Here is an 18,598-nt window from a genome sequence, read left to right as displayed (position 1 = left end):
AGGTAGTGCTTAGCCAGGAAGTAGCAGGAAGTGAGCCCACATGTGCAGGAAGCCAATCTGCCCAGCTGCTTGTTTTCCTACCATTGTAGCATGTCTTAAAGGGCCACAGGGCTTTGTGCCCCCCCCCCCCTCCTTCACCCACCCACCCATTACAGAGATCCAGGGACCCGCGAAAGAGCCCAGCCTAATTAAAGACAAGCCGGCCCCAGTCCCAGGATGGGAGATGACATGGTTCTAATTACAGACTCTAATTCCAGGACCTGGGAAAGGCAGGAGGGCTGGCAGTGGTGGTAATTTAGGGTCTGCACCCAGGCAAGGAATGATGATTGGGGAGAACAGGGACATCCAGATATATATACACACACACACACACACACACACACACACACACACACACACACACACACACACACTCATTCTTTCTTTTCGTGCTCTTTGCCAACTTGCTACAGTGCCAGCTTGTCAGCAGAGGCAGAGTGAATAGAGGAGGGTTAGATTACCCCCAGAGGAAATGAGACATAACAAAACGGCCGTCTGACAAAATGTTGTTATCTCCTGTGGAGTGATACTTGTAGCTTTGGATGGCTGGACTGATGAGGGCTAGGAGGGGGCTCAGTTGTTACACATTTTTTCTTCCTTCAGGAGCTCAGCTCTGGGAGGCGAGGAGGAGGAGGCGATATTCAGAGTGATGCAGACAGACACACAAAAGCACAGACACATTGTTGTGTGCTCCATTTTTGTCTCTTTTATAAATTAACATAATCCTATAAAATATGACCATGATGGCCTTTTGTTACTGCTCCAAAAGTGACATCTTATAACCTGTAAACAACTGAAGGTGAAATTGCTTGTTTCGAGGCAAGTTTGTCTTTTTTGTATCACTGACATTAGCCAAAATTTATGTTTACTAAATTTTTATATATAGTATTTTAACTATTTGTTTGAAGAATTTTTAAATGGAAGGCTGAAAAGAGTCTGCGAAAAAGAGATTTTAAAAATGGCATAATTAGCTTGTATCTTCTTTTGTTGGTCTTTGTAAGACCTAAGCTGTCATCACGTATCAGCAGTGAAAATCAAAACAAATCCAAATCCTGTGCTTCTCAGCTAAATTACCCTCATCCTTACCTGCAGATTGCCGAGATACCGTGCCTCTCCCTCTATAAGCCGCAGTCACAACATTCAAAGAAAGCAGATTTGCTTGCAGCTGTCACTGGCATTCATAACAGAGGGCAGCAGAGGCTGTAGAGGCTGCAGATTCAAGTCCAAGGTGCCGTTTTCCTGGTCTCATTCTGGCAGACGCGCTGCTGATGATTGGTTTGGCACAGCCAACAAAAGCACATGTATGGAGGGCAGAATGAAGCTTGTGTGTTGTGTCCCTTCTGTAAAATAGGATCCACTTCAGGTTCCACATGTCAACATGTAAAAGCTAATCTGTATTTTCTTCACTAATGGAAGGGACTGGTTTTGGGAACCCTTGCTCTCCCTTTTTGACTTTTGCATTGTCATGTTTTGTGTTACCTGTTGTGGGGTAAAGCTTGGAGATAGACAGGGGTGGTGGTTAGAGCAGGTTAAGGATGTGGTGTTTTTTTTTTTTTTTTTTTTAAAAAAAAAAAAACTATAGCGGAGTATGTTTATAACAAATCTTCAGTCAGGCTCCTTCTTAACACACAAAGCTGCTGTGCAGCTGATAGCCATTGTGGGAGACCTCCATTGTCTGTCAAGAGGTTCCCAAAGACCCCCACCTGCCTGGGATACACTCTAAATGTGTGATTGCCTGGTGGTGCTTAGCTGGGAAAGACACCAGTTCCACAGTGCTTGGTGGAGCTTCCTCTCAGGTTCAGAGGTCAGGTGGGCCAGTTACAGCTTTCCTGTTAATTGCTTTAATCCTGACAGGATCCTGAAAATGTATTTACATAATCAGGAAGTTAGGTATGTTTGTTTGCAGGGCTTTATTACACATCTGAAGCAAGGTTTATGTGCCATGATGGTTTGGGGTCATGAACAGAAGGATGGTTTTTCCTCGAGTCGATGGGGCTGGCAGCTGGTTGCAGGTGAGAGGAGGAATTTAGGTGTGTTTTCTGTCCATGTCAGCTGTGTAGCCTGACAATTTACTTAAATCAAGTGATTTCCTGAGACAGATTTATGTGCCTTGAGTGATGATTAACATTCACGTTCTGGTTTCATATGTGAGCCTGAGTGAGACAGAGGGCATTGTGTGGCCATTATCGTAGCCTAGCAAACCCCCAGACTTCCCCAGGAGAGAAAACAGGACTGTGAACTTGTGCACCCTTGAGATTAAGAGACCTGTTTCACTTCAACACCAGTACAGTGCAGGGCCTCACCTGGGACCAGAACATCAGATGACACACGAGTACTGCCTCTCATATGTATTTGTGTGCTAGCTCGTGGTAACCAACCCTTGGCACATGCGTGTGATATATTTGTGTCTTGCTTTTGCTCTGTGACAGCACCACAAACATATGTGGGCTGTTACTCTGACAAGGCCTGAGACCTAATCCTCTTGAGCATCCATTGTCTTTATTTTCTGTGTCTACATCTGTTCACACGTTAACATGTCATTCCTGTGTTTATTTTCCCTTTTAGTTGTGTCTGGTAAGTTGAACATCAGCCATCATCGTTCCACCCATCGCCGTATAGACAGCAGCAGGATGTTGTCACAGATCCTTCCATCTTCATGTTCACCGCTCCATCTCCATTCACCACTGATCATATTTCAGTTGCTCTTGGCAGCCATGACACAAAGGAGTTAAATGGGTAAAAACGAGAAATGTTTCTTTTAGCAAGGTAATCCTATTTGTTGTGTAATTTTTCGTTTGCATTTTTTCATTTTTATCTTATTTGAAATACATTGCTCAACATCTTCAATCTTACTAGTAAGTAAATGTGTGATTGATGCTGTGTACTGTATAAATTAATAATTCATGAACTGCTATTTTCAGTTGAAAGTATTTATTTTCTCTTAAATTTTCTACAAGGTTCAGTGCATTAAAGGCACAGTCGCTTTTTTTTGCTGATTACTAACTGGACCATTCTCAACCAGTGCCACCCATGTTTGTGGTGCGACCTCGGAACCAGGTAGCAGCTGTGGGCCGAACGGTCACCTTCCAGTGTGAGGCATCAGGGAACCCACAGCCTGCCATCTTCTGGCAGAGAGAAGGAAGCCAGGTGAGACCCCCGGCACCACTGCGTGCTGGGTGCAGGGACACAGAGTTAAACTGATCCAATGGCACACAGGATGAACTGACCATACAACCAAAAATGCTGTGCTTATTTCTCTCCCAGAACCTGCTCTTCACCTATCAGCCGCCTCAGCTCTCCAGCCGTTTCTCAGTGTCACAGACAGGTGACCTCACAATTACCGATATTCAGCGCTCCGATGGTGGCTTCTACAGCTGCCAGGCTCTAAACATTGCTGGCAGTGTCATCACCAAGGCTCTGCTGGAGGTCACTGATGGTGAGGGATCCATATTACATCTAGATACTTTTGAATGTAACTCATCACCTCATGGCAAGGCATTTATTTCTGATTTTGACCTGTAGTATTAGCCTTGGGTGCCTGATCTAGTATAGATTCTCCTGCATGTGTGTTTTTGCATGCCAGTTCCTATTGCAGTGTGTGTTGTTTGAAGCAAGTGTGATTCCTTTGTTGCCATGGACAGAATGTAATGCCCCCACTTCCTCCCCATCACCTTCCACCTGCTGATTTCCTTATTTCACTCACCCCCCCCCATCTCATGCAATGGCACTACTTCAGGAACGGGATAGAGGTTTTCTCTATGAGGTATGTGGTTTGGGGGGGGGAGCACTGGAGGAGCCAAGAGAGTGGAAGAAATTCCAATAACAGTTATTAAAACCAGAATCAAAAGCCAGGATTCGCCTTCCAGGCCTATGAAGTAATTATGTCTGCCTCCTCCAGTCCATAAAGCAAAGGCTTTCCAGTAAGAACAAATTATATGGGTGTTGGGAGGTAAGATCCCAGCTTACATCCACCATATCTTTACCTGGGCAGCAGGCGCAATGCTGACCACCAATAATGATGCCACAATGTACTGCTGTAATTCACCTCTGGTCAGATGTGATGTAAATGAAACAGGGATGTCATTTGCATCAGTCTGAGTCAACCCGATCATGAGCTTCTGGTCCTGATGCGACTACCCACCTCTACCCTGCTGGCTGTTTTCACAGTAATGAAATCCTCCTGCCTTGGCCGTGGGGCATGTTCAAGGTGGTTTTTTATTATTCCATTTCATTCTGAAGTGCCGTGAGTCCTCTGGCGCAGGGAAACGAAGATCGGAATGGCTTTATTTTAATTACCGCCGGTCCGTGTGGCGGGCGTCTGCTGCTGAATGATGAGGAAATTGCTTCCAGTTGTGAGAAGTCTGATTTGGCCTTTCTCCCTTTTCCCTGCAGACGGGCACACGCGCGCGCACACCCGCTGACACATGAGCTTGCTGGCACACGTGTTCTCTTCCCCTTTCTGCCTCCCTTTTGAAATTTCCCTCTCATTTATCCATGTGCTTTTATCACTGGCTGTTTTCCACTCTCTCTTCCCATTCCACTTTTTTCCACATTTACCCTTTGTACTCTCTGTCTCTTCCTCGCTCCCACATGTTCTCCTGCCTCTTCATATTCACTCCATTGTAACCTGCTCTTTTTCGGGACCACAATGCAGCAGTTCAACAAAACTGTCTCTTTATGTTTCTTGTTTTTCTCTTTTCTCTCTCATTGTCTGCTGACCTCTTTCCTGCTCTTCCCATCTGTCATTCTCTTCCTGTGTACCTTAGTTTCAGATTCCTGGCTACTTTTTTCAGATTCTTCTCATATTTGAAAAAGGTAATGCATTAACAACACTAAACACTGAAAAGTAAACTATGGTGCAAAAGTCACTGAAGCAATGATCTCTCTGCACACGCAGTGGTGTCAGATCGGCCACCACCTGTAATTCGGCAGGGCCCGGTTAACCAGACGGTACCAGTGGATGGGATGGTCACGATGGCCTGTGAGGTGGCCGGATCCCCCATGCCCAGCATCCTGTGGAGGAAGGATGGGGCACTGATATCCACCCATGACTCACGCATCAAACAGCTGGACACGGGTGCACTGCAGATTCGCTACGCCAAGGTAGGGCCCAGCACATAGATCGTGTTTCAAAAACTTTTGCATAGAGCTTAGTTGGCAATCAGCTGGACAGAGACTCCTTATGAATTTTCTCACAGTTTGTATGTACCACTCATAGGTTCCTTCGAGAAAACCTCCGTAGACCAACAATAAAGCCTACAAAGATCTACGTTGTGTTACTAATGGGACATGCAGGCATAATCTCCTTCCTTAAAACCACCCTTTGTGCTCATGGAAATGCAGTTTAAATGAATAATTGTTACCTAACAGCTGCACCCCGGTTTACAGCCCTGTCCTTTGAATTTGCAGCCTCGTGTGGTCTGTGATTTGCCCTCATCATGGGTTTGCTCTGTTGAGGGGGGAATAACTGGCACTCCAGTAAAAATCCCATTACTTTGGCAAGGAGATACCCCCCACTTTGCCTGCTGCCCCCTGTATCTCACTGTACTCTGAAGTGATGACAGGCTGATTATCTGAAATGCTGAGGGGCAGAGGCATGTGACATTGACTTGGGGGGAGCGTTGTGGCTGGGTTTTTTGCTTTTGATTATTAATGACCCGTTATGCATGTGTGTTTATGCTGTGTCTGCCTCCCCTCCTGACACTTTTGACTGGCTCATAATCCTATCTTTATCCACCACCAGCTGGGTGACACGGGGATGTACACCTGTACAGCCTCCAACCCTAGTGGCGAGGCCACGTGGAGGGCTCACCTCGAAGTGCAAGGTGAGTCCTTTGAGTATGTCTAGTCAGCCAGAGAATATACACATAATGTAAACACATAAACATATTAGGTCCCTGTACTTCTGCAACATAGTTGAAACATTGTCAGTGTCTGGGTAAATGAAGTTACCCTGGATTCCTCACTGAGTAAAGCGTGGGAAGTCCCTCTAATTGTATCTACTACCTTTCCTCCTCAGAATTTGGGGTTGTTGTACACCCTGCCAGGCCAACAGACCCAAACCTGATCCCCAGCGCCCCTACCAAGCCCGAGGTAACAGACATCAGCCGCACTTCCGTCATCCTGACTTGGAAGCCCAATCTCAACAGTGGGGCTACGCCGACATCCTATGTAATCGAGGCCTTCAGGTGAGTCATGCTGGAGGAGGGATAGGAGACAAGGAGAGGAAAAATTGAAGGAGTGTGTGGTTCTGTATATGCATGCTACGTGCATGTGTGCATCTTTCTGAAAATGGATATTCCAGATGAGTCTGTTTCCTGCTGACCTGCCTCCCTCATTCCAGCCATGCCTCTGGAAGCAGCTGGCTAACCCTAGCAGAACACGTGAAGACAGAGACCTATGTCTTGCGAGGCCTGAGGCCTGGTGCTGTCTATCTGTTCCTGGTGCGGGCTGCCAATGCCTATGGCCTGAGTGACCCCAGCCCCATCACCGACGCTGTCAGGACACAGGGTTTGTAGTGATGATATTGTCAGAATGCCACACGTCACTGCAGTGCAATTGGATGACAAATACATTTAAGAAAAGGACAATATGGTGTGATCTTCAGTGCACTGCTGGCATTGGGTGACTGGGTAGGGAGTGACGAAGATTGCAGGTAACGTCACTGACGGGTACTCCCACGTTGTATGTACAGATGTTCCCCCTACCATCCAAGGCGTGGATCACCGACAGATCCAGAAAGCACTGGGCGATGTGGTGGTCCACCTGCACAACCCCACTATCCTGTCGTCCTCATCTGTCAGGGTCCAGTGGACTGTGAGTGTCAAACCCACTGGTTCTCATTATGGTTAAGCTAGGAGTTGATCTTAGTGTCACCTCAAGGCCCTCTTCTGGGAGGTCTGTGACAGGCATCTATTAATGTAGTCTGGCATCTGAAAGCCCTGGCATTGATTTAGCAAAGCCTCTACCTGTCCTTGTTCTGTCCCTCTCTCCCCTTCTCTGTCTCACTCAATTTTCCTCCTTATTATGTCTGTTTTGAATTTTTGTGGAACCCAGGTGTTCTTTTGTGGCTTCATCCTTATGCTTTAAAGAGCACCACAGGCTTCAACAATTGAAACAATGTCCACAGCTGAAAGGTTGCTAGGGCAACAGTACCTTAACTGTTGCTTCCCATTTCTTCCCCCCTCACCACCAGGTGGAGCAGCAATCGCAGTATGTCCAAGGCTACAAAGTGATGTACCGTCCTGTCCCGGAGGGGGGACAGGCCAAGGGTCAGTGGACTGTTTATGAGGTGCGCACCCCAGGCCAGGACGGCACTATTGTGCCTCAGCTGAAGAAAGGGGTCACCTATGAGTTCAAGGTGCGGCCCTTCTTTGACGAGTTCCAGGGAGCTGACAGCGAGGTGAAAGTTGCCCGGACATTTGAAGAAGGTGAGAGGAGGGGGTGACCAGGGAAGCTGATGTCTGGTTGGTTGGGAAGTGGTGGGTCTGTCCCACCTTAGTGCAGTCAAGTAAGATGTGGTATTGTTGTATGTGAAGGATATACCTACTGTAGTATCAAGACCCTAGAGAAATAGTAGTACAGGGTGTTGTAAAGTGATGATAAAATATCAGGATATACATATGGAGTGTTTTGGTAACATTTCTTTTCTGTATTAGGACATCTTATGATTATTTGTGAAAAATGTTGTATTTGTCATGTGCTTCCCACCAAAAGTGCAACCAATAAAAAACCATAATACAACTCGGGGCTTATGCTGCACTAATTGTTCTGTGGGTGCAGCACTATGTGTGATTCTGGGTATCCACTAGGATGTGGTTTGGGAGCCACTCAGAGTTCAGACTAGTGGTGTTGGAACCGGGTGTCTGCGTGTATAGGAGATAGAGAGACAGAGAGGGCTTATGTGGTACAGATGAACTTAAGCTTTGTAGAAACTGCCCCACACTGATTAACTGTAATGCAAGATGGCATTACTTATTTTCTGCAAGACGTATAGCTTTAAAAATAAATTCATACTAAAATTAACCATAGACAGTGAAGTAAAGTTCTCTTACTTAAATTAGTCTGTAGCAGAACGTGAAATTAAAGATGGAAAAAGTAAAATATAGGAGGTTACGAGAATGACACCTGGTGTGGGGCTGGAATTAGGATGAAGCCTGCTGTTTCTTCATGGTTGGCACAATGGTATCAGAGGCAGGGACAGGTGGAGTGTGTCCCAGGTGACCTTCAGGGTGTGAATATTGAGGACAAAAGAGCCACTGGGCATTAATGGAAGTAATATGGATGTGGAAAAAAACAATGCATTCTGATACAAACCTGTCCCCCACCCCCTTCTCTAGCCCCCAGTGCCGCCCCTCGTGATGTCACCATCAAAAAGAGCAATGACAATGGGACTGCTATTCTGGTTGCCTGGCAACCACCTCCAGAAGAGGACCAAAATGGGGTTGTCCAGGAGTACAAGGTAAAATTGCAAAGTGAAAGTATGAGAGAGAGCGAAAAAGGAGGAACAAGTGGCCCATCCTGCTCTGACCTTCCTAATTGGTTGGTGTCGGCCTGTTTCAGGTCATCGACATTGCACAGCATACACCCAAAGAGTTCAGCATTATCAGTATGGGCAAGTGATAAGCACAGACAATGATATGGGCCCAAAGAGACAATGCAGTTCGGCTTGTCAGTGTATTATTTCCTTTGCAGTCGTAGTGCCCTGAAAAGAAGGGCTATGGCCTCCGACCTCCATTTGTGGACTTCAGTCCCAGGTGAACTTCAGATGGTCCAGGATGACCCCGTATATGAATGAATTACATGAATTGCGAAACTAAATCACAGATAGCTACTGTACACTGGCAAATTTCACCAAGAAAAATTAATCAGATCTTTGTTGTATGTCGCCACCTACTGGAAAACATAGCCAATCTGGTGATGTGAGAGAGGATTGTGGGTAATCAGACGTCCTGGTGGGCCGATGGACTGGCCACACAGCATCCACAGGAAAAAAAACCATGGCAGTAGGGGCTGCAGAGGTTAAAAAAGTCATACTTGTGAATCAGAATTGCAGATGCACATTGCCTTGGAGGGTTTTTATTAAAATACTCCACCAGAATTGCTCCTGTAAAGCAGCCAGTTAAAAAAAAAAAAAAACATGAATAGCATGTACTGTACAACTGCTGGCTGTGCAAATAGATAAAAGTTTGTACAAAGCAACTGAATAATGTACATTTGAGACTGGTGGCAAGTCGTGTCACAGCCCATTTTTGTTAGCAAAGATAGGCTCTGGTTATACCACTGAGAAACAACACACTGTTAATCTCTGAAAGTTCTCAGAATTTGGCTGAAAACCGTTGTTGTCAGAATGGACCCTTTAAGAAAAGCCATCATAATGGCTTGTATTGAACTTATTAATGTGTTTAGATGTATTACATTGTTAAATACTTATATTTGAAAATGTTTGCCTCATGCCCCTCTTTGTGTTTCTACGATCCCGGTAGATTTGGTGCTTGGGTAATGAGAGCCGCTACCACGTGAACCGTACCGTGGACGGGTCTACCTTCTCGGTAGTGATCCCCAGCCTGGCCCCTGGGGTGCGCTACAGTGTGGAGGTGGCAGCCAGCAACAGCGCCGGTGCGGGTGTTCGGAGCGACGTCACTTTCTTCCAGCTTGGTGAGTGAATCAGCTACACACACTTATGCAAAAATACACAGACTGCACACACATACTCACCTTTGGAAATATGTACTGCAGGCATCCAAAGACATTCAGCAAACCTGGCATCTCTGATTTGGTCTTTGGTCGCAGAAGTCTCTCTTGCTCTCGTCCTCTTTCTTCCTGCATAACATTGTTGTCTTTCACAAACTCAGCTTAGAACAGGAGCTGTTTGGCTTATTCTCCTCAGCTCTATATCCAGGGTATACACAGCATACTCCTCTTATGATTTTTCTGTTTTGTACATTATTTTGCGCAATGGTTTGTCCTGGTACGCACTCCGTTTGAGGAACTTGTTCTCCCTACCTAGCAGTATTCACAAAAACACATAGAAACACATATCTAAACAAATTCTCACAACTTCAGAATTTCAGACACTCTCTCACACATACGCACACATACAAATACACAGATGCATGTTGAAACTGATTGAGGCTCTTCTCCTTCTGGTAGCTCAAGCACCTGTACATACTCTAGTTTCCTACTATTCAGCTGTTCCTTACCACCAGGATGAAAGGAGGGCTGGGGGACAAGGAGCAGGCCTGGTTTCTGACTTTGCATTTACTGGATGTCTTTTGTGTTCCACCGCAGCAGTTAATACCTGCTTCAGCTTGCATGTCGCTCAGCTCCCTGTCTCATTCATTAGATGTGTAATCCAAAATAATTACAGTCCAATCATGCCTGCATTATAGCACATTTCCACAATTTGGCAAGCCTTAATGAAAAGGCATGTTGGTAATAGGCACCTTCCCATCCATGAGCTCATCGTTTTACCGCAGTAATTCCAGTGTCTGTCACAGACCCCTTCTATGTGCCAAATGGTTAGCCGAAATTCTCTTTTACCATGGTGTTTCTGTTCTTGCTTATGGCCTTCTATGGTGCAGCTGAGCCTGTGTGCACAGCATGGGTTAGCTGTGTTGTTCACAGAAGCACCGTTACATCCATGCAAAAACACACATACTCTCACACGGTTAAGCTCATGCTTAGAGACATAAAACTTTAAAGTTTAGTCATTACCTTCTTTATTGGTTCTTTTTTATATGCAGTTGCATCCTTGCATATTATTTTTTTCCCTTAATTGATTTGTGCTTTATGTATGATACAAGTTGTTCTGAAAAGGACCATCTGCTAAAAAGCTATTGTAATAACATAACCCAGCGAGAGCAGGTACCTGTTGCAAAGTTGGTGGACCTTAATCCTCGGGGGGGTATGAATGGCGGTACTTTTTTGCCTTGGGGAAGATTCTGGTCTCTTGAAAGATAAAAGAATTTGGAACATGAACTGATGAAAAAGAAGGCAAGATGAAAAGCAGGAAGGAAAGGAGAAAAAAGAGGAGAAAGTTGAAAAAGGGGACTTTTCTGAGGGAAAGATGTGTGGTACACGCAGGGGCTTTGTGGCTACAGCATGTGACCTTGAGCATATCGTGGTACATTTTTACAGTGTTTCGGATTACATAATGAACTCTACAGGGAATTTCCAACATTATTACATTACAGATTATTACATTAAAGAAGGCAGAATTAAGAAAAATGGACACACGCAAGCTTAAAAGAATCGTTTTATTTTTCACAACACACATGTTTAGTCAAAATGCCTTCATTAGCGTATGTGCGTAACACGCAGGGCAGTGACATTTGTCCAATTCTGAGGTGGTTTGACAGGTAATGGTGTCATACTTCATGGGCACACACCAAACGGTGGAATTAACGGAAAGATGGTGCACATGTCAAAAATATCAGTAGATGTGGTAGATTGCATTTTGCATTTCAGTGGTGAGAACTGCTAAAATGTAGAAAGGTGTTTCTGTCCGTTGGTTTACGGGAAACCTCAGTTTATAACAACACATCTCTGTTTTGAAAAATAAAACGATTCCAGTAACCTTGTGAGCGCTCTCCCTTTTTTCCAAACATTGCACATACCGGAGGTTCAAGCTCAAGCTCTGAACTTGTTCTTTATACATAGTTCAATCAATGAAGTCTACAAACCTTAAATCCTCCTTTTTACGTTAGGGCCAGGCAGCAGAAGAAAAATGATTTTACCATCTCTGTTCTTCCCACCATATCTCCCCCGCTGACCTGTGGGTAAAAAGGTAGCATTTTATGAGTTCATGAGCCAGAAGAAAAAACGTTTTACATTTTCCACTTCCTCCCTAGCTACTTGTTTTCTTTGCTTTAATGTGATTTTCCGTTACAGTTGCTGCTATTCAGGCTGAAGTGCTGAGAGTGCGGAGAACTGATGTATGCTCTCAAGAAACCAGCAATAAATTCATAACTACCACTTACATGATTGGAATACCTTAAGAGCTTCAAATATGTCAACAATGGTTGTTCTTTTGATCTTGCAACAGTTCACAGAATTGTTGATGCTAAAACTTGCCACTTTTGCAAACACATTTACAAACGCAGACCCACTTGAGTCATGAAGTGGTACAGTGTATTAGATCTTCCTTATTCTTTTTGTTAGTCTGGTTGAAAAGTGCCTTGCTGAAATTATATATTTTTAAAATCAGTTGTTTCGGTGTCTTCCCCCTCTCTTCTTCGTCACTTTTCACTGTTCTATACCTTTGCTTTAACTGTCTTTCTTCGTACCACTTTTTGTGTGTTCCCCATACTCTAACTCCTCTCCCCTTCATTCCCCTTCTTATCCTACTCAGACTCGGCCGGTCGGATCACAGGGGCCGAGGAGTACCCCTTGTCCCAGCAGATCTCGGATGTGGTCAAGCAGCCGGCCTTCATTGCGAGCATCGGCGCCACCTGCTGGGTCGTCCTCATGGTGTTCAGTATCTGGCTCTACCGCCATCGCAAGAAGAGGAGTGGGCTTAGTAGCACCTACGCTGGTATCCGCAAAGGTCAGTGTACCTATGGGAGTCAGTTAACGCTATATAGCACAAGGATCAGTCTGATTTGTGTACGCGCTGATTCACTTTTCACACCATAAAGATCACTTAATTTTGTGTCCTGATCTTGTACTGGTACAAACACCTAAACATATTGCCAGAGTTAGTTTGCTTTTGATAAAACCGGTAACTATTACAATCTGTTTGCATTACATACCAAAAGGGATAGCATGACTTGTATACCAAATTAGTATTTCTTGCAATTGTTTTTATACACCACAAAGGGTATTTTAATCTATCCCTGGATTTTGCGTATGCAGTAGTAGTTTGCTTTGTATACCACAAGGTTTAGTTCAATTTATAGATCTAACTTGTACCTGCGTTAGTTATTTTTATTGACTGCAAAGGTTAGTAGGCTGTAAGCTATTTAGTACCTGCAGCAGGTGGGAAGTCAGTTGACCTTGGACACCAAGATTGTTTTCTCCTCTCCTCCACTGTTCTTGCTATTTCTCACTCTTTTTTCATAGCTGTATATTGTGTGCTTGTGTATGCTGCTGTGACTGTTACTAATACTACTAGTTATTGCCTCTTGTTGCATGTGCTTTTCTACTTTTGCACTTGATCTTATGTTATGCTGTGTGAGGCAGCCTTGTTAGGAAAATTGAATTGGATATAACACAAGGATTAATTCACAAACAGAAGGGTTAATTCAGTCTATAAATCACTGCTACTCACAAAGAGCCACTTTGATTAGTGGAAGTAGTGTGACATATTTGTAGGTTTCTGTGTCTGTCTTGTTCGAAATATCATTGTTATATGAAGGGGGGGTGATTAGAAAAGTATGTATTTGGCCACATGAGAACAGACAATAAATTCATGGACAAAGGGGAGGAGACCAGAGGAAAAGAGGTCTGAAGAGGAGGTGTGTCTGTGGTTTTGTGGTCTGTGCTTTCATTGATCCTGTGAACCATGAGACCCTCAGATGAGAGCCCACGGGCGGGTGTAGTCATCTGCCCCCACCTTCCCTGCTGCATTTGGAGTAATTGGATTTATTCATCTCTGTCATGTCAACATTTTCCATCTAGCTTCCTGTATATAATCTGGCATCAGGGTCTTTCAACATCAAAGCCAAGAGGACGATAGACAGTAGATACACTTGGCAAACCTTCCCTGTGCCCATCCTACAAATTGTTTTAGCATAATCTTGTCACAGGCTCAGACCTAAACGGCAAGGGAAATTAGTAGCTGAACATGCCACAAACTGCAGTGTCATTGGTTTGAAGATTGGCTTGCTGGAAAGGAATAAACTTGGAATCTCAGGACAAACTTCCAGACTCTGTATTTGATGCCTAAATCATTCTAGTTCTTTGGTGTGGTCTGCCATACTACAGGTCCCTGTGTCCAGCATATTCATTACTAGCATTCCCTGTCAAGAAAATCATTGCTCACTAAGACCCACAATACTGTATGTATTCTGAACATGTCAAAACTGCACGTAAAACATCCTGAAAATTATAAAAATGAAACTACTTTGTACACACGCTAAATTCATAGATGTGCTACAGAGGTCCAATATTAGAAACTAATTCTGCCATTGCCAATAATGGATGCATGTGTCACTGGTCTGGAGCCTTTCTCTAAAGTATGGGGCATGAAGCAGGGTGCACCCTGCACAGGACACCAATTTATCACAGGGTCGTCACACACATTGTGTTCATTTACAGTCTGATATATGGTGGCATCTGTTACTCTTCTTTAGTAGTATTGAAATGGAATTGGCTTTTCATTCTGTACACCTGGATTAGGTGACAGCAACCTTCAACAAGCATTCCTGGCTTTATTTTTTGTGCAAATGTATCTTTTCACTTTTTGCCAGTAGACCAGTATGAGCCTGTGTCTGAAGTTCAAAGTACAACTGATCTGAGGCGCACTGTCGTGTACTGGAAGGATCATGGTGAATTTGGTCATGGATGACATATTAAACACAGAACCGCTTTGACCTCTGACAAAGGATGTTGTGAGAGAATTATCTACAAGTCTTCTCCTTCTGAAACCTTTTTATGGCAGAGAGCAAGTTGTGTGTGGGTGTGTGCAGGCTTAAATGTATGTATTTGCATACCCCATTATATAAAACAGCAAGAGTTCAGTTAGAATGCCGTGGACAATGTATTTCCCAGTGTCAGTCCTAACAGTATGTGAATGGAGCCTGAGAGACACCAGTACTGATTTATGTATTTTGCTATGTGTGGAAGATGCCAAACTGTATGATTGTGAGTGTGAAAAAGTAATTGCCCCAGTTGGTAACTGGTTTCAGCACCTGTAGCTGCAAGAACTGCAGTCAAACACTTCCTGTGGCTGTTGATAGAGGTCTCACAACTGCCTGGGCCAAAATTGCTGCACAGAGAACTTCTTTAGGTCACCAAAATTTGCAGCTTTTTGAGCATAAACAGCGCTTTTCAGGTCTTGCCACAACGTCTGTTAGATTCATGTCAGAATACTGACTAGGCCGTTCCATAGCTTTTTTCCACTTCACTAGCCATTCTGATGTTGGCTTGTATGTTTGGGACCAATGTCTTGCTGCCTGGCTCTGTGACAGCAAAACATCCCCAGATCATCATACTTCCACCACCATGCTTAACTGTTGCCGATTATGATTTGACTGAGGTTCAAAGCCCAAGAAATGACAGTGTAACCCTGTCCAGACTGATAGATTTCTGCAACCTTTCACTAAATTGCTTCAGAAATTTCCTTTGAGCATAGTATGATATGCCCCTATAAATCTGTTTTGCCAAGTTTTCTTTTGCTGCTGGAGTTTTAAGTAGCTGAATACTACAGTATATTGGAGGGCTGCTCCGTATCAGGCCCGATTGTATTCAAACAGCTGACTGTAATTACTGTCATTATTAGAGTGATTAAAGTTAGGGGGCAGTTACTTTTTCCACCCATGTGATCATGCATCTTATCTTCCACACCAGTGAAATTACAGAAAAAAAACACTACTGGTTTTCACTTTTCAGTTCACAGCGCTGTGTGTACATTACACTGAAAAAGGGGCATCAACAGGAATAAAATGCAAAGTGAGATGTTAATACTCTGACTGCTTTGTCTCTCTCCCTGCCTGCAGTTCCATCCTTCACCTTCACTCCTATAGGTATGTACATTTGCATGTGTCTCTGTGTGCTGTAACTGCTGTATGTCACACACTATGCGGTGGTCCAGCAGCTGTTCTGTAGCAACTTCCTTCATCCACCTCTGTCCAAAAGCTGTGGCAGTTTTTCAAACAGCTGTTCCGAGCGAGAGTGACCAAGTCGAGCACAGGTTATATATCAGTGAAGAGAGGTGGGTTTCTTTCGGTGCTATGAGGCTAAATGTGTGAGCGAGAGAACAGCATATATTTAAAGCCACTCACTGGAATCCAGCATCTAGCCTCTAGAGGTGCCTGCAGGTGGGTTATGGGACTCATCAGTTACTCAGCAGTGTTTAAGGTTGCTACCCAAAAAAAGCATTCAACAAGTAAGATGCCAGCTTACAGATATTACATTTTACACTACATGTATTAATTTAGCAGAAGCTTTTCTCCAAAGCAATATACATCTCACAGAAAAATACAATGAGTGCATTATATCAACATGCACATGGTTCTATGGGAGCAGCTGAGGGCACTGTTCACCCGAAAGTGACATGTTTAACCCCTCATACATCTGGGCCAGAGGTAGATTAACATTGTGGGTTTAACTGATGGTCTCTTTTCAAAGAATTGCCATGGGTTGTGTTCTCAGGTTTTAATGATTTGATGTTGCATTCTTCTCTTAAACAAAATTACTGCTGCAGGCACTGCCAGGAGTCTAACAAAGTCCATTTTTGCGGTTGGTCCTTTGTTCTCATGTGACTTTATTTTTACATATTGCCCCTGCTTGGTGTTTCTATGGCAAAGTGGTACAGAGGATGCGTACTCTGTTCATCAAGGTTTATTCCGTGTTGTCAAAAGGGAGGAACTTCCATCATCATCTAATCATGTCACTTGTAAGGGCAGCAGGCAGCTGCTGCTTTGCAATGTGAAAGACCCAGGTTCAAATCCTATTCCTGCTGTAATACTTTCGATCAAAGTATGTACCCTGAGTTAATCCAGTGAAAATTATCTTGCTTATGGGTAAATTACTTTGAGTACATTAGTCTGTAAACCTAACATTATAACATTACAAGTCGCCTTAGACAAATGCATCAGTGACAGTTAATAATTAATTGTGTGACTTCTGTTTCTGTTCCAGTGGCATATCAGAGTGGAGGAGAAGCCATCTGTAGTGCAGGAAGGTAAGAGACAGCAAAGTGTGTGTGAACAAGAGCAGAGGAGAACAGTTACACTCTTGCATATTTTTGTGTTTGCTTGTGTAGGGGGTGTTAACTCTTTCGTGTTTGAAAACGGAGAATCTAAGAAAGCATAAAAGGGACAATGAAGGAAACGGAGAGAAGGGACACTCTACTAGGACTTGATACCTGGGCAATGCGGGTAGAAACTACTGAATGGCTGCACTTTCCTGTGTTAGACACCAGGGAGAGCTGTTCGACTTTCCAGACACAATATGCAGGGACAAGAATTCACTTGGTCTTTCTGTCCATGTGGGTGGGTGGTGGTGGTGGTGGTGGTGGTGTTGATGATATTCAGTCTGGCCAGAGGGCCAGATACAAGATTACTTGGTTTGTTGCTGCTGGTGCTCGTTCTCCGTGGACTCATTGCCATTGTGGCCGGCAGTGCATTCTGTGTAGCTCTTAATGTCTGGGACTGTGTCCTGTTTACATTTGTAATTGTAAGCGATTCCAGCCCATCCAGTATGTTCGCTCCACTAATGGTCTTATTCAGCTGCTAATTGCTATGATGCAGAAGCCACCAGCTGTTCAATTGACCACAGAAGGGCCGCTCTGCATGTCAATGACATTTGTGGAGCGCTAGATGCCTTCATTGCATAAAAACATCTTACATGTTTCATCTTGAAAATAGTGCCTTTATTGGGCAAATTGAATGGTTTCCGGGAATAGACTGGCTGTCTCTACCAATAACGGCAGGCAGCAGTGAGGAAAATGAGAAAGTAAAATATTACATTAAGATACTGTTTGTTGGACTAAATGGTTTGCGAGAACTTTGTGTATGACCGAAAGTGTGTGTGCGTCTACTCATATACTTGTTTACAGTATTTTATGTGCCAGTTTTGAGTGAATTCTTCAGTGACTCATTTGTTAGGACTGGTGCTAATTTCCAGTTTTGTTTTTTAATCATTACTGTTGTGAAACATCAGCACAGCCTGTGTTGTCTGTTTTTCACATGGTGTTTTAAAAAAATGAAGGCACTCAGCATGACATCATTGCACATGCTCAGTGACACAGAAAAGTAGGCTTATCTTCCAGCATTAAATGTGCCTTTTTGGAGCGTACTCAGTGCGCTGATGGTGACACCAGTGTTCCAGTGGGGGGTCGGTGAGACATTTGGCACAGCAGTGGTGCATTCAGCCACATGTGGTGGACGCAGCTGAGCTCCCCTTAATATGCCAGTGGATTTATGGAGCCAAGAGGCCTAGTTTCATCACTGCACACTCACCTCTAGTGGAAAAAAGGCTTTTTGATCTGTCCACGAAGCCCAAGTAATCCCACTCACTGTTCACAGACAGCACAGCATCCTGAGATGTGAACTTACAACCTCTGAGCCATATATCCAGTTACTTCACTACTGCACCACGTTGTTTAGTTTCCCTCGCCCTCGGTAAGAGTGAATAGGAGACTACCAGAACTGAAGCCAGGTTGTCTGACATTCGCTCCGACAGGCCCGGTCTGCTGAACGCAGGGGAAGCGGCGACTCAGCCGTGGCTTTCGGACTCCTGGCCCAACACCTGCACCACCCACAAGGACTGCGGTATCAACTGCTGCAACAGTGGCAATGGCACAAGTGACAGCAACCTGACCACGTACAGCCGCCCCGGTGGGTGTCCTGAGGAGGGCCCTGCCCCTGTTTCTGACATGCTCTCGCTGTTTCTA

At 44.3% G+C, this 18,598-nt stretch overlaps 1 protein-coding gene across 3 annotated transcripts in view; it reads left to right on the top strand.

Moving 5' to 3' along the window:
* LOC108921268 (roundabout homolog 1-like) overlaps positions 1-18,598 on the top strand; it is an 86,536-nt gene that overhangs the window by 58,887 nt on the left and 9,051 nt on the right. The window contains exons 7-21 of one of the 3 annotated variants that reach the window (XM_018730659.2): positions 2,605-2,613; positions 3,062-3,186; positions 3,304-3,475; positions 4,937-5,142; positions 5,783-5,864; positions 6,059-6,227; positions 6,383-6,549; positions 6,734-6,855; positions 7,235-7,469; positions 8,379-8,500; positions 9,525-9,696; positions 12,392-12,586; positions 15,699-15,725; positions 16,843-16,885; positions 18,388-18,542. In XM_018730659.2, coding sequence (XP_018586175.2) covers positions 2,605-2,613; positions 3,062-3,186; positions 3,304-3,475; positions 4,937-5,142; positions 5,783-5,864; positions 6,059-6,227; positions 6,383-6,549; positions 6,734-6,855; positions 7,235-7,469; positions 8,379-8,500; positions 9,525-9,696; positions 12,392-12,586; positions 15,699-15,725; positions 16,843-16,885; positions 18,388-18,542 — 2,001 coding nt within the window. The remainder of the gene's footprint in view (positions 1-2,604; positions 2,614-3,061; positions 3,187-3,303; positions 3,476-4,936; positions 5,143-5,782; positions 5,865-6,058; positions 6,228-6,382; positions 6,550-6,733; positions 6,856-7,234; positions 7,470-8,378; positions 8,501-9,524; positions 9,697-12,391; positions 12,587-15,698; positions 15,726-16,842; positions 16,886-18,387; positions 18,543-18,598) is intronic. The other 2 variants (XM_029251010.1, XM_018730660.2) reach the window with 2 other exon arrangements.

The sequence above is a fragment of the Scleropages formosus genome, chromosome 4, assembly GCF_900964775.1.
Source record: "Scleropages formosus chromosome 4, fSclFor1.1, whole genome shotgun sequence".
Taxonomy (NCBI): domain Eukaryota; kingdom Metazoa; phylum Chordata; class Actinopteri; order Osteoglossiformes; family Osteoglossidae; genus Scleropages; species Scleropages formosus.
The sequence above is the reverse complement of the archived record's forward strand: the minus strand, read 5'-3'. Positions and strand labels throughout refer to the sequence as shown.